At 44.7% G+C, this 13,527-nt stretch overlaps 1 protein-coding gene and 1 long non-coding RNA gene across 3 annotated transcripts in view; one reads left to right on the top strand and one right to left on the bottom strand.

Moving 5' to 3' along the window:
• Positions 1-13,527, bottom strand: part of LOC119169567 (cell adhesion molecule Dscam1-like) — a 219,747-nt gene that overhangs the window by 63,489 nt on the left and 142,731 nt on the right. For both annotated transcript variants that reach the window (XM_075875971.1, XM_075875973.1), the window contains exons 6-8: positions 8,883-9,227; positions 2,841-3,194; positions 1,828-2,005 (exon numbers count right to left, since the gene is read on the bottom strand). In XM_075875971.1, the coding sequence (XP_075732086.1) occupies positions 1,828-2,005; positions 2,841-3,194; positions 8,883-9,227 (877 nt within the window). The remainder of the gene's footprint in view (positions 1-1,827; positions 2,006-2,840; positions 3,195-8,882; positions 9,228-13,527) is intronic.
• Positions 1-13,527, top strand: part of LOC142774843 (uncharacterized) — a 374,795-nt gene that overhangs the window by 259,052 nt on the left and 102,216 nt on the right. The window lies entirely within an intron of this gene.

Below are 13,527 nucleotides of genomic sequence, written 5' to 3'. Positions count from 1 at the left end.
TAAAGTGTTCCCAAAAAGCTGTGTTCTTGGTAAAACCTGTGTTCTTGGTGCCTGTGAACATTGGCTCCAAGTAATTTATCCAGCCAAGTACTGGTAGTGCAACCTGTACAGTGATTCATCGTGTTTCCACGTGGAAGGTAGCAAACCAGTTGTTCGAATCTGGTTAACCCCCCTGCATTCATGACCTGCCATTACTTCTTTTACACAGTCACGAGCTTGATGAGAACGGCCCACTAATACGACAGATTCCCCATTTCTTTATATGTTCCTTGTTGGCTTTCTTTATTGCGTCACCAACTTACGCCTTCAGCTTTCAGTTAAAGGGCTTCGGGTAGCTAAATTAATCTTGCAGTACACTTGACTGTTCGCCCACTCATTTTTATTTACGCAATTGCTTTTTTTTGAGGGTATGCGAAAGGAGGTATTGATGAAATCCTGAAAAATTTAGGGAGCTATCTACGCTTCCTTTACTGACTACGTGATTTCTTTTCCGAAGGCTTCTTCTTTATTTACTTAGTGGCAGTACGTATACGTACGTTGTTCGTAGTAAGCTCATTTGTTAGCGTTAATATTTTTTTTCATTAGGCGTTGTGTTTCGTTTCCGTGACTTGTCCTTATCTAAAAAGGAAACGCTGCAGTTGCAGATCGCAGAACTCTATGGAACGTGGCACGTAGGCAGGATTTTTTTTTAGATGAGTGGGTGGGTGGAAAGGCTAAGGCTTGATTTTTTGAAAGCCAAAGTCCTTCCAAGCAACAAAGAAGAAAAAAACGTGTTCGCGAATATAGCTAACTAGACAAACTTAGGGGGAGGGGGGGGGGTGCGCTTCCCAGTCATCCCTGCCTGGAACAATAGTGTAAGAATCTAGTATACGTCTTTTGTGGGCTTTAAAAAGCTCAACTTAACTGCACTATTCCAAAAGTACAGAAAATTAAACGTCCTCAAAATAACTGAAAACAAGAGACTGGTTAGAATTTGATAGTTCATATGCTCAGTTTACGGCTGCAATAAAGAATGATTCTATAAGTGATCCACGTGAGCATGTTTTTCAGCAATGTGTGCCCCTCCGGGACACTCTGTCAGGGCTTTCTGATCAATGCAGCAAACTAATTTATCTTATGTGTGTATATGTGAGCAGCTTATATACCCCGTGGGCTTCCGTACGTAAACGTGACCGAAGAGACAATGCAACACATCCTGTTTAGCTGGGCTCACTCTTAAACCCAGCTATAGCCGCGGCGGATGCACCTAAACCGCCTGAACCCAAGACGTTTTTCTACAGCCAAGATTGTAGGACTTATGTTTTTATGGCGAAGAAGGCAACGCAAGCGTTACTGAACAACGCGAAGTGGTTATATATGTGCGACGAACCCTTAGGATTGATGCACTCGCAAACTGTGCGCATGACTTCATTCCTCTCTTTTTATGTATGATCTCTTTGTTTTTGTAATCTCTCTTTCTGTTCCCAATAATATCTTAATTATTACATGCCAAAACCACAATGTGAATATGGGGCACGCCAGATGGTCGAAACTTTCACAACCCTCCTTTGAGGTGGGTTCTGAAAGTTTCGACCATCTGGTGTTCCTTAACGTGAACTGACATCACACAATGAGCTTACAGTCAAGCATTTCGCCTCCATCGAAACATCTTGCCTCCACCGCTTCCCTACAGCATTGCACCACAAACGAAATGCGAGTGCCACGACAGGGATCGTGTCCCTTCTTTCTCCATTTTCCAACCGCCATATACTATATAGCTATACGCATGCTTACGGGACAGCAATACTCAGAACACAGCGCATTCAATACAAGTCGTGCGATGCTTACCTCTCTCCGCTGACGTAGTCTCCTATACGGACGTGGTAGTGTTCGGGCACTGGTGCGCCATCCAGAGACCACGTAACTTGCGGCAACGGGTTTCCCGAAGCCGAGCACCTCAGTGATACGGTGGTGCCGGGCCGCGCCTGGCGCTCCGTGAACACGTGTTCGAACACGGGAGCGTCCTCTGTGAGCCGTGATGGAGCGAATGCACCTTGCGGCAAGGTGGCACGTACGTAGCAATAGCATCGCACATGGGTTAAGCCTTACGCCTGTGTTGCTGCTTCGTGCTTTCATGAATAGTCAACATGACTTCTTTGTGGCATAGTGCGAGAAGGCGAAGATTGTTTCGCAAAAAATACGTACTGTTATTTTTGTTTATTAACTGTTCCTTATATTTTGTAAGCGAATTCAATATTGTTTACTTCCGGTAATGCATACCACACTCATACCTCTTTCAAACTTGTCATTTTGTTATCGTTGTATCAACAACTATATCATTTCAATAAAACGGTTGATGGATGACACCAATCTGGTTAAAAGGTATAATAAACATTTTATATGTTGTCTGACGTGACACCTAGAGCAAAGAATTCTGTTTATCTATGCACATTGCTTAATGCTCCTATAAATCGTTCTACTTATTCCACATAACAACTTCATCCGTAGATTCTGGCAATAATATATGTAACGGAATGCGTTATCGGGCCAGTTGGTGTCTATTTCAGCGGGAAGCGATAACACAATACAAACGACAGCACAAAACGCTTTGTCCTGTCGTCTCTCTTGTGTTGTCATTTCACGCTAAAATTGACACTTTCCAATATTCAGAATATACTGTTGAGCTAGCTGGCTATCTATGAACATTAATAGAGTAGGCGCTAAATATTGACAAGAAAAAAACTAGGAACAGCCTTGTCGGCCATTCCCCCTCCTCTCTTTTTTTTTTCTTTTTTGTGCGTGTCGATTTTAACATGCATTCTTTTATTGGTTCATATATGCAGTTGATGAGTAATGCTTACCTCCAATTACAAGCTGCGCTGAGCCCTGAGCCGAGTCCCTCTCGTTGTAGACGAGACATTGGTACATTCCCCGGTCTTGTCGGTTCACACCGGTGATGTGAAGCGTGTCGCGAGAAAGCACCGCAATTCTGGACAAGCCAGTTGCCGAGTTTGACTTCGCTTCTCCGCTGCCGCGTAGGGTGGCTGAGGAAGACGCAGGAGCTGGCCGCGACGTGTAAGAGGGCGTTATGGTGCGTCCGTTATGAGTCCACACGACGCCGTGCACCGGGTGTCCAGCCACGTGGCAGCTCAAGTTTGCACTCCGGCCTACGTCCACCACTTGAACGGACGGATCGATCCTTGCAGACAAAGGCACTGCATGCACGAGCGCGCGCAAGACTCTGGTCACTGGTGGGGAAGCTCTCCACGTGCGTCTCATACCACAACTTAGAGAACAAAGGCAGGGAAATCAGTTGTGAGTGCGCAATCCGTGACGTTGAAGTTAATGACTGACACAGCAGACACACGTGCATGTAGAAACATGCTCGTGCACGCTTGGACGAAGAGTGAAAAATTATGCAAAGGCGCTAGTGCTGAGCATATTTATGTGGTTAAAATCTATCCCATCTAGACATGCTTTACATACGTGGAATCAAACGAATTCAATCGACAATTCTGCCAAGGAAAGCCTCGGGAACACTAATTGTTGTCTTTGACTGCAATCAAGTCTTTACTAGACTACAGTAAGTACAAGAATTACTTTCCCCTGTGGTTTATTTGCCCTAATTGTCTGTTTGATTCATATGATCGTATATCAGAAACAAATTTAGGTAAAAAATTTCCCTGCTTTCATTTCACACTATGTTAGGATTACAAAAGAGTTACGGGAAAAAAGCGAAGCTACCTCAGGTATCTGTGGTAGCAAGCTGTATTCCTTACATCGTACAGTGTCGCAGATATCTATTATCTTGCCTGTTAGCACGCATCGTTTTCCACGAAGAGTGCGCACGCTTACGATACCCCGCACGTAAAACGCGAATTCCCAACGACCAACTGAAGGTTTCGTGCTTTATCCGGCACGGTATTGTGCTGCCATCTAGCATATATTCGGTGAAAGCTGACGTATGCACAACGCTTTTGCTGCCCGTCTTACAGTTCTCCTGCTCTCGTGACGTTTTTTTTTTACTTTCTTGCATCTTCAGATTTGACTAGGAGAGTGACTCAAACAAGAGGGTATAAACCGAGTGCTTCGATTAACGTATCTTCCCATCAGACATGTAAATTCTGGTGTCGAACACTCGCGCGGTTCATCGCCAGCGCGATAGCTTTGGAGAACTATAAGGGAGTCAAATCGAGACAAGGTTATTTAAAGCACTCAATCTTGTGTTGCAACAAATAAAATGCCATTACATGCTGATTTTGTATGTGTTATGGAAATGATTGCCAAGTAACTCCAATTAGATATCTATTTTTTGCGAAAACATTGATGCCTTGTTTTGCATAAATACGACCAAGTCTTGGGCAAGAAATACTGTGCGAAATATTTTAGGGTATTTTGATTGTCAACAAAAAAAAATGCACTTTATATATCGCTCGCGGAAAGCGGCGCATTAAAGAAGTCGCCGAACATGGAAGTGCCTTCAGCAAAGTAATTGTATGAAACAGTACACTGCAAACTTAATGAAGATAAATTCGTTATTCAAGATGTTTCATTCATTCAAAGCCCAATGTACCTGGCTCTTTCTTAGTCACAAGTCGATACAACTGATAAAAACAAGTAACGTGCAGAATAGCGTACATAACGTGGCGAAGGGGTAAAGTGGCATATTTTTTTTCTTTCATTCACTTCTGTTTGCCGACCTAGGTCATTACTTTTTTGAATTTACTAGATTAATTATAATGTTCCAATGAGGGTGGCTGCTGTGTGCTTATTTCGCTTGTATGTACTTTGTAAGCCATGCTTGCCAACTCCGGGGTACTGAAACTGTTAAGCCTTGCCTACTACTTTTATGTCTCTACCCACCAAGTTTCATTTATTGTCTTTGAAGCTGAATAAAATCCAGATTGATTGATTGATTGATTGACTAATTGAATAATTGATTGACTGTGTTGATTGATTGAATGGTGGAATAGTTCGTTGTCTGATTTATGGATTGATTTATTGGTACTATGAAAATGCATGATGTCTTATGATGATGTCACTATACTTGGCGTCATCACTTACTCAAGGGTGAATCAGTATTGAAGGTGTTGCAACACCCCACAAAGTTTAGAAAGCTTGAGAGGTATGGAGAGCGTGAATGAATGTAATCTGCTGATAACGTGAGGGTAAACAAACGGCGTCTCTCATGCTGTGTCTTGTCGTGCCTCGCAGCAAGTCTTGTCAATCATTGTATAACCTAACGCAGCAAAGTTTTACCTTCAACTGTTTTATATATTGTATCATCTTGCGAAGCTTTTTATTCACTTTCTTGGGCATGACCAAAGCTTTAAATAACTTTAAACCATCCACGTTCAAAATGTGCAAGCATACGCATATTAAGAAAGTGAAACAAACAAAATATTACGTGTTTCTCTACTTGATGAGTTCCGACTTGTCGCGTTTACAAACGTCATCTCTTTTTCAGTGGGTCCCGCCTCCCGAAGCTCTCTCTGAATATGCTACATATTTGGAAGAAAAAATTAAAGATCACGTATATCCATCTAGAGAACCTAAACAAAAAAAACCATTGAGTGCTTTATTTGTTGCTTTTTTCAAATGAGTGTGCAATGATTTAGAGATTGACTGAAAGCAATCGGGGTGAATGGAAAACCACCATTTTTGTAGGCGGTATCTGAATACAGAAGTTTAATTACTTTCAACTTAGGTACAAATCATTACACCGCAGTTAATAACCCAGCAAATATTGTTACCCGTGCCTTCATTGGGTTTAATTTTTGTTCTTTTCATTAGTTGTATGAAACAAAGACACGAGAACTTCGAACAAATTTACTTCTTTCAGAGCGAGTAGTTAAACAGTTTCGATGCTGGGGACCCAAGGCGTCTTGCATAAGTAAGCTGTTGTGACCCTTTGTATTTCCCGTAGATGCAGCACATCAGAGTACTAAAAAGTGCAAGACTGCCGACGCCGTCGGCATGGTGTTCCCGGAACTAGGTACTTACTAAATGCAATCATATCTGAAAAGTAGTCGACAAAAACAATAAGAAGTAATCGTTTGAAGTACTAACTGCATTCACGCGATTTCCTAGCGACAGCGACAAGTGGCAGCGACAAGCGGTAGCGACAAACTTGCTCCGTCGCACCGTCGCGTCATGACGGCTGCAGCCGCATGTCGGAATCAAAGTGCCATTGTTGCTTCAAAGAAAACTATCGTGTGCTTATCCATAAATTGCAAATAGAACTTTAAAAGTTGGTTAATGACAACATGACAAAATTATTACTGTCTTGTGTGACATAAAACAGTGTTTTATGCTGGGTTCCACCAAGATTTTATTGACGTACTTCCGTCACGGAAATGGCGTTTGAAATATAACACGGATCTGAAGACAAAAAGTGCTGATAACTGAAATCAAACCCGCAATATTTCGGTTCTTGACAACAGCTGGTGGGCATGCTACCTACTGCACCACGGCCATATAAGCATTAAAAACACTCCTTTTATATCTACCACTGCCCTCTCACAGAACTCTGGCAAATTGTAAAAGCGCTTAATGACCATAATATTTGCGACTATTTCCTTCAACGCGTCGTTTCAACTCTTCCGTCCTATTCGGTGCGTTTCCCACGGGCGAAGGGAAATTTTGTCAACGCCGTAACTATTCTAGAGCCTTAACATACTGTCAAGGGTGCGATTCATGCAGGAAGACCCGAGCTTCTCGGGCAGCAGGGTTTGCTCCGAGCTCACTTGAGGTGGCCGTGGCATGAAGACAGTGTGCGACGCGTCATAGGAGCGTTGATAAAAGTAGTTACACGAACGCGCGTAACGTAGGAAACGCATGTGTGACATTTGCGGCGGTTATCAAAGAAACACCGGGTGTGAGCACGGCAGTGCCACCACTCACTCAACATTTTAGCAGTGCAGCGACGTCAGCGTGACTGTCGTGCTGTATTTTCGCCAACTCAACACGCGCCTCCCACAGGCGTGTTCGTGGTCGTACGTCCTATTTCGAACAGGTTCTTTCGTTCCGCCTGCAACATGGAAATTTCCACTCTCGAAGGCAGCAAGGCTACACACGCAGCACTCGTGTGCTGCCCGTTTCGCTTCTATCAAGTATTGCGGATAAATCTAAGGACAGGTGGTCACCAGGGGCACTCGCATCTTGTCGGCAACGCGACTGTGATTGGATATGTCGTGAGTGCAATAAAATTGAATACGAGGCACAGGGAAGTTTACAATAACGTTCACGGGCGTTGCTTTAGTTGCGGGCGCCATATGAGTTTTAGAATAGCGTTTGCTCCCCCTCAGATAAAGTCGGGGGACTTTCGCTCCGACCGCAAACCAAAATGCACAGACGCTACTCACAGCACTTCGCAAACTGCGTGGGCCGCGATCGCCACACGGTTTTTCGGATTTTCAGTGGGCTGTCTGCGAACGAGAACAGCGGCTCGCGTTATGACGCATGCGCAGTAGCAGTGATCGCACCGCAAGGGCTCGCGGCGCTATTCTAAACCTCCTTTATGGTAGCCGTATGGTGACATAACCTTTACTTCTGCGTGCGTGTTAGCCTCCGAGATAAAGGTGGTAGACGAATCATGCGCCAACTGGCGTTGAGGCATGAACACTGCTTCTCGGCAAGAGCAAAAGTGGTGGGCGGACTCGATATTCATCGCGGGCGTCTGTCAATCAAACTGATGAACGCGTGAGCTCGGGTACAAACTCGCTGATTCTGAGAAGGTCCTTGCTGAACTCGTGACTATGATGTGCCTGTGTAACTGTCAAGCGCTTTTTATCCCCTTCTGTCCGTGGGCGTGCTTCTCCTCCACGTCGCACACAGCGTTCGTGTGCGACGTGGACCACGTGTCACTGGCACGCTGGTGCGCGTTCCTTGCAGTGCACTTGGGAGTGTTCCCACGCTCTTGTGGGACGCTGACAGCGTTCTCGTCGACGAGCACCACTTGAGACAGCTCAGCTGATGGGCATCTCTTGCACTGCCAGTTCCTAGTCTTCACAGCGTGCACTTCTGCACTCAGTGGAACGACAAACAAATGATGGAAGATGCCTCTGGTTTGAAAACACTCCCCCATTTAGTAGACAATCCTTGAATCAATGATTGGTTCTATCGCAACCAATGAAACAGAGCGCGCTTAGGGGTGGATTTGGCTTTTCTGTACCATTGGCTCGTTCATAAGAGGGCGTCGCCAGAGCTCGCGAAGATCCCGAGTTGCACGGACTTGGGCAAAACTTGGCCTATCGTGCATAGCACTCCAAGTGGCAGTGGCGACCTTACCCAAAGCGTCTGCGTGGCTCATAGCCTCATAGCAACATTCTATACCAAACATAGTTCTGCAACGCATGCAATGAACGCAAAGAGCAACGCGCCTACTTCACTAGAATGTAACTCCAAGTTTTCTTGGCGTTCTCCGCTTACGCTCGCCACGTGACAAATCATGGATGGTGAACACAGAAAAAACAACAAGCGTGGCGTTTCTCTCTATTTGGGCAGTGGCGTTCAATAACTCGAACATGCAACGAGTAGGCAACCTTATCCCAATTTCGGCGTACAACCAGTCATACTCTTCTTGCTACCAAACTGCCTTCTTTGGTTCTACACTCACCGTTAACTACTACAGATGTCACGGATATCCGTGAACAAAGGAGCATGTTGAATCCTAAACCAATAATTAACAATGGACGTTAGTCGTGCGGACGGAGATGTATCACTTAGCGTCAACATGGATGTATTTACGAAAAACGGTGCTTTAGCTGTCCGACAACAACAGACATCTCAGTGCACAGTAGTCACTACACTACTTCTGTAAAGACACCTTTTACTTTCTTATTGAAGCAGTTTATATGACGAAGGGATCAACCAAGTTTTTGTTAATTGGAGTGCACACTCACCGGTGACAAGCAGGTCTGTGTGCGCCCTATCTTCACCGGCGGAGTTGTTCGCTACGCAGAGATATCTTCCGTTGTCTTGCGTTCCAGCCGTGTGCAAGAGCAAAGGGCCACCCGGCAGCAGTATCACAGTATCGGACAACATGACTGGCAGGGCGCTTTCTACACCATCGGAAGCACCAGGTCCGACGGCCTCTTGCTGGTCCTCTGCGCTGCTGATGCGAAACCAACGATGCTTAGGTGGCGGGTGGCCTTGGGCAAGGCACGGCAGTACAGCCCTCTCTCCTTTCTCGACCCGAACTGAGCCGCGGTACTCGGCCATTCTTGGTGGTAATAAACTGTGCGGTTCTGTGAGAAAAAAATTAAACAGACTAAGAAAATGCCGCCCAGGTCTTCCCACGGATAAGAACTCGAGTGAATGCGTCGCAGAGTGGTGGAAGTACCGCGCGAATGTTGCGTGAGTGGGTTTGATTTGGGAATGCTTTATTGATATTTTTCTTTCTTATTCTTATTTATTGAATGAAGGAAAAACACTGTCTTGACCAAGAGGTGGAATGCTGATGTTGGGCTGTGCCCCACTACTCATTGAAAGTCGCCTCTACTCGAGTCATGAAAAGCGTCAAGTCATGCGAAAGCCAAGTAAAGATGCCCTAGAATAAATTGCTAACGTTCGATTCAGTGCCTACATACTTAGGGTGGGTTATGAACGGTTGTGCAGCGCAAGCAGCCGGTTTTCACTAGCAGGAGCTGCCTGCATTGGCTTCGCGAAGCGGGAGAGAGGGCGAGGGTGACAGTTGACACGAGACGCTAGCATTCGGCAGGACGCGGGCATGCGCAATGACGCTGTTGGTGGCGCCGCCGTTGCCGGATAAGCGACTAAGTGTGACTGTATGACACTCAACATTAAAGAAAAGCCAGTCTGCAAAACATACAATATTGGGTCGTTTATTGTCTGCAAGTGTCAAAGCTTTGGCTGTTTCGTCTGGATTCATAATGGCGAATTCTGAATTGAAACACAGCACGAAATAAGCGCGCTTTTCTACTCTGCCTCACTTTCTTGCCCATGTTCAAGTGTTTTAAAATTTGTTTATTCTCGTTTGTGCACATTTAAAGTTGGGACAACTGAAGTACCTGCAAGACTTCTCATGTGAAACATCACCAGATTGGCCTTCTGAGGCGGAGGTTAACATTGCCAAGGTTGGCCTCCTCGCATGAACAGACGCGAAAGTACATCGATGAGATGAGGGGAGGCCAGAGATGGCACCAGAGGGGGTGCGACAGATGGCAAACTCATAACAGTGTTTACCTCTACCTCTGGGGGAGTACGATGGAAGGGGGAAGTCACTGCGGTATCGTGACTGGTCCAACAGCGCCTGCATTTTCAATTTGACTGCCACACAAATATGGTAGAGAAAATGATGGACCATCTCCCTGATGAGATGCGAAGCAGCAGTGGGGTGCATGGCGCTGACCCGGTTAAAACGGGAATTGACGTGGGTGCCGGAAGAACAGTTCATAGTGAAACTCGGTGTAGCGTTTACTCGAGTAAACGTTCCTTTGAAACGCAGACACGGGAGGCTGGTAGAGATCATGTATGTTTCATCGCAGATAAACGAGCCAAAAGAGTAGACAGATTTAGTTGCGCGTCCGGAGATCCAGCCCCGAAACGCATCGTATAGGCTCCTGGCCATCAGGGCTTACGAGGTAATGAGGCTGCTGACGCGGCCGCCCGAGCGCTTACCCACCGGGCTCCTCACCTTGGCTCTTATGACTCGGAGGCCAATACACTGCTGCTGCGGTTCAAAGAAATTCTAACCTATTATCGCGACACTCACCACCTTTACCCGGCTCCTGCAAAGGGGCTGAGTAAGGCGGAAGAGCGAACTCTAAGGCGCTTGCAGACAGGTACTCTACTCTGTCCAGCAATCCTAAAACATTTCGATGCGAACACAGATGGGCGGTGCCCACACTGTGGGGAGACGTGTGATATCTTCCACATGGTATGGGCATGTCCGAAAAATCCCCACCTACGCCCTTCCCCTACCCCTTCCCGAGAGGCATGGGAGACTGCCCTCCTCAACTGCTCATTACTAGAGTCTCAACGGGCTCTGGTGAGACGGGCGCGAGTAGGGGCCTCGTCATGCGGTGTCCCGGACTAAGGACGCCGACCATGTAGCGGGGTCATGCTTTGGCCCCGTACCTCTCTCTTTTATAATAAATGATTTTCATCATCATCATAACTAACGGATGAATACTGTCATTGCAGATGGCTGGCCGGCTGCGTCCGTACGGCTGCTGCCGACGCACAACTAACTCTGTCCAGTGTTTCCACTCGACTTTGTGTTGTGAATGGGGGAGAGGGTGAAGCGAGAGAAAAGTGTGTGCGAGCGGGTGAAGGGGCTGGCAGCTACTGCGAATGAGGGAGAGAGTGGCGTACGTCAATGCGCAGCTGTGACTTAACCTACTTGGCACCGCTCCAACACCTGTGGCGCGACGCTAGAATGCACCTCGATGGCTTTGGGAGGAACAGCGTTACACAAACTAGTCAAAGAGCTGCACCGCATCTAAAAAAGAATTTTTTGTATGAAAAACGATGTCCTCACGATGCCAGAAACACCTGTGATCGCAGTGATGAGACGCTTGGTAATCGAAAAAAAAATGCACAAAAGTAAGATTCGTCTGGTGACACTGCTCCAAGCTATCGCACGCTCTGATAATGTTGGAGAATTTGACGGCATCTACAAAGACCTACGCACTTCCGAGTCAGTATACACGCAGACCATTACTTTACGAAGAAGCGAGTCATATATACACCAACTTTTCAAAAAATTTGATGCGCCAATGTGGCCAAAAAGGGACAAAGCTTGTGAAGTCGATAACGTCATCACGAGGTATCCCAGTGGGATATTTAAAAGTGAAGCATTTTCACATTAACTTTCTCCTTTTTATCATACATAAAGTGGGGACATGAATGACACGAGATTTTACACAGTGTAAAACTTTTCGGTTATCTTAATATTTCACTATAGTGTCGCTTTAGGTCACGCGTCATCTCGCTTTCATTTTCTTTCGGTTTTTTTTAGAACTAACTTAGACATATTTCGATCAGTAGTTCTCTTTCACCAAAATTTTATTTATTAGGTTCAATGTTAATTTTTCATTTATTTTTGAAAGGAGCCATTAACGAAATTCGAACAGCTTGGTTCCCCTCATTCTGTAAGTTGACCGAGAACTTATCGTGCTTTAGGTCACTTGCCTTGATGTTACTGATTTTGAGATAGAGAAAAGTAAAAAAAAAAAGATGCTTGACTCATAACTAAAAGGATTCTCTTTAGTAATATCTGTAAAATACTTAAGTTAATTAGCCGTTATTTTTTGCAAACACAAATTACGGTTCTGTCCAGATGTATAGTGCTTTTTAAATATATGCTGCCAGATATCTTCAGGCGAGCATACGACCAACTTCGCCAAAAGACGAACAAACGAGTAGCAGACGATCACCAAAAACTTGAGAGCAACCTTTAAAAATGAAACATTTAGTTAAGGTGTACAAACATTTTATTATTTAACTGATAGCTATATGGTTGAATTCAGCTAACATTCAGCTACGAGTGCGGTTCATCTTTTCTAGTAGTATTTCACTTGCTTACTTTACTGTTGTAGCGCATTTAGAAAACGTGGTAGCTTTTCTATATAGATTATGAATTTGGAGTAAATCAGTGGCTGAGTCTGAACCTAAACGACAAAAAAGCGAAACATAATTAGTAATTACCAGCCTATCAAGGTGGTCATTCAGTCTTCTTATAAGCCTGCGAAATTGAGGTCAGCTACACGCACCATAACTTTTTAATGTTAATTATGCTCCCTGCTGCGGAAGTTGAAAACCTTTAATTGGTGAGGGTGAGTCAGGCACACCCAATCTGAGAAGTAGTTATAAAAATAACCCACAAAAAGAAGTTTTCTTAAACCAAGGTATATAAAGAGCTTCAATAATGATATCACATAAAAAAATTAATATGGTGGACGGTGAAACTTGGTGTTTGAGTTAATTAAATAATTTTAGAGAGAACATCATAAGCGAAGAAGGAAACTACATGTGCATTCCAGATTGCTGGTTTAAATGAGCGTGCTTGAAGATCGAAAAGGGCGGGAGCTCTACCCTCTGTTCATTGAACACACGCGTTTCCCATTAACCTTCGTTCCTTACTATTTATTTATTTATAAATTTTTTGCATTGAGTGGTTGCATCGCTAATTACTACAGCCCGATATTCTTTACACAGTACATTAGGAAGGAACTTCCTAGTTTGAAACTCGATGTGCTTTCTTACAGTTTTGAAACTCAGTGAAGCCCAGAGATTTCGTGAAATGTATGCCTGCTTGCTTTCTACGAAAGTAACCTAATTTAGCGCAAGGGTAAGCCAAATGAAGGGGAATAGGATATCCTTCTTTCTTTTTCGTCTTTAAAACATGGAGAAATGAGGCACATTGCCATAGAGAGAGCGAACAAACAGTAAGAATAAGCTGGTTTGTTTGATGCTTTGTAGAGCTCTAATTCCACGTTATAATTTTAAGGCTGCACTCAAAACAATTACAACACGTTAGGAACGCAATATTTTTGGCGCCTTGTAAATAAATAAACCTACCTT

The sequence above is a fragment of the Rhipicephalus microplus genome, chromosome 2, assembly GCF_043290135.1.
Source record: "Rhipicephalus microplus isolate Deutch F79 chromosome 2, USDA_Rmic, whole genome shotgun sequence".
NCBI lineage: Eukaryota > Metazoa > Arthropoda > Arachnida > Ixodida > Ixodidae > Rhipicephalus > Rhipicephalus microplus.
This window is presented reverse-complemented; position numbering and strand designations above follow the sequence as displayed.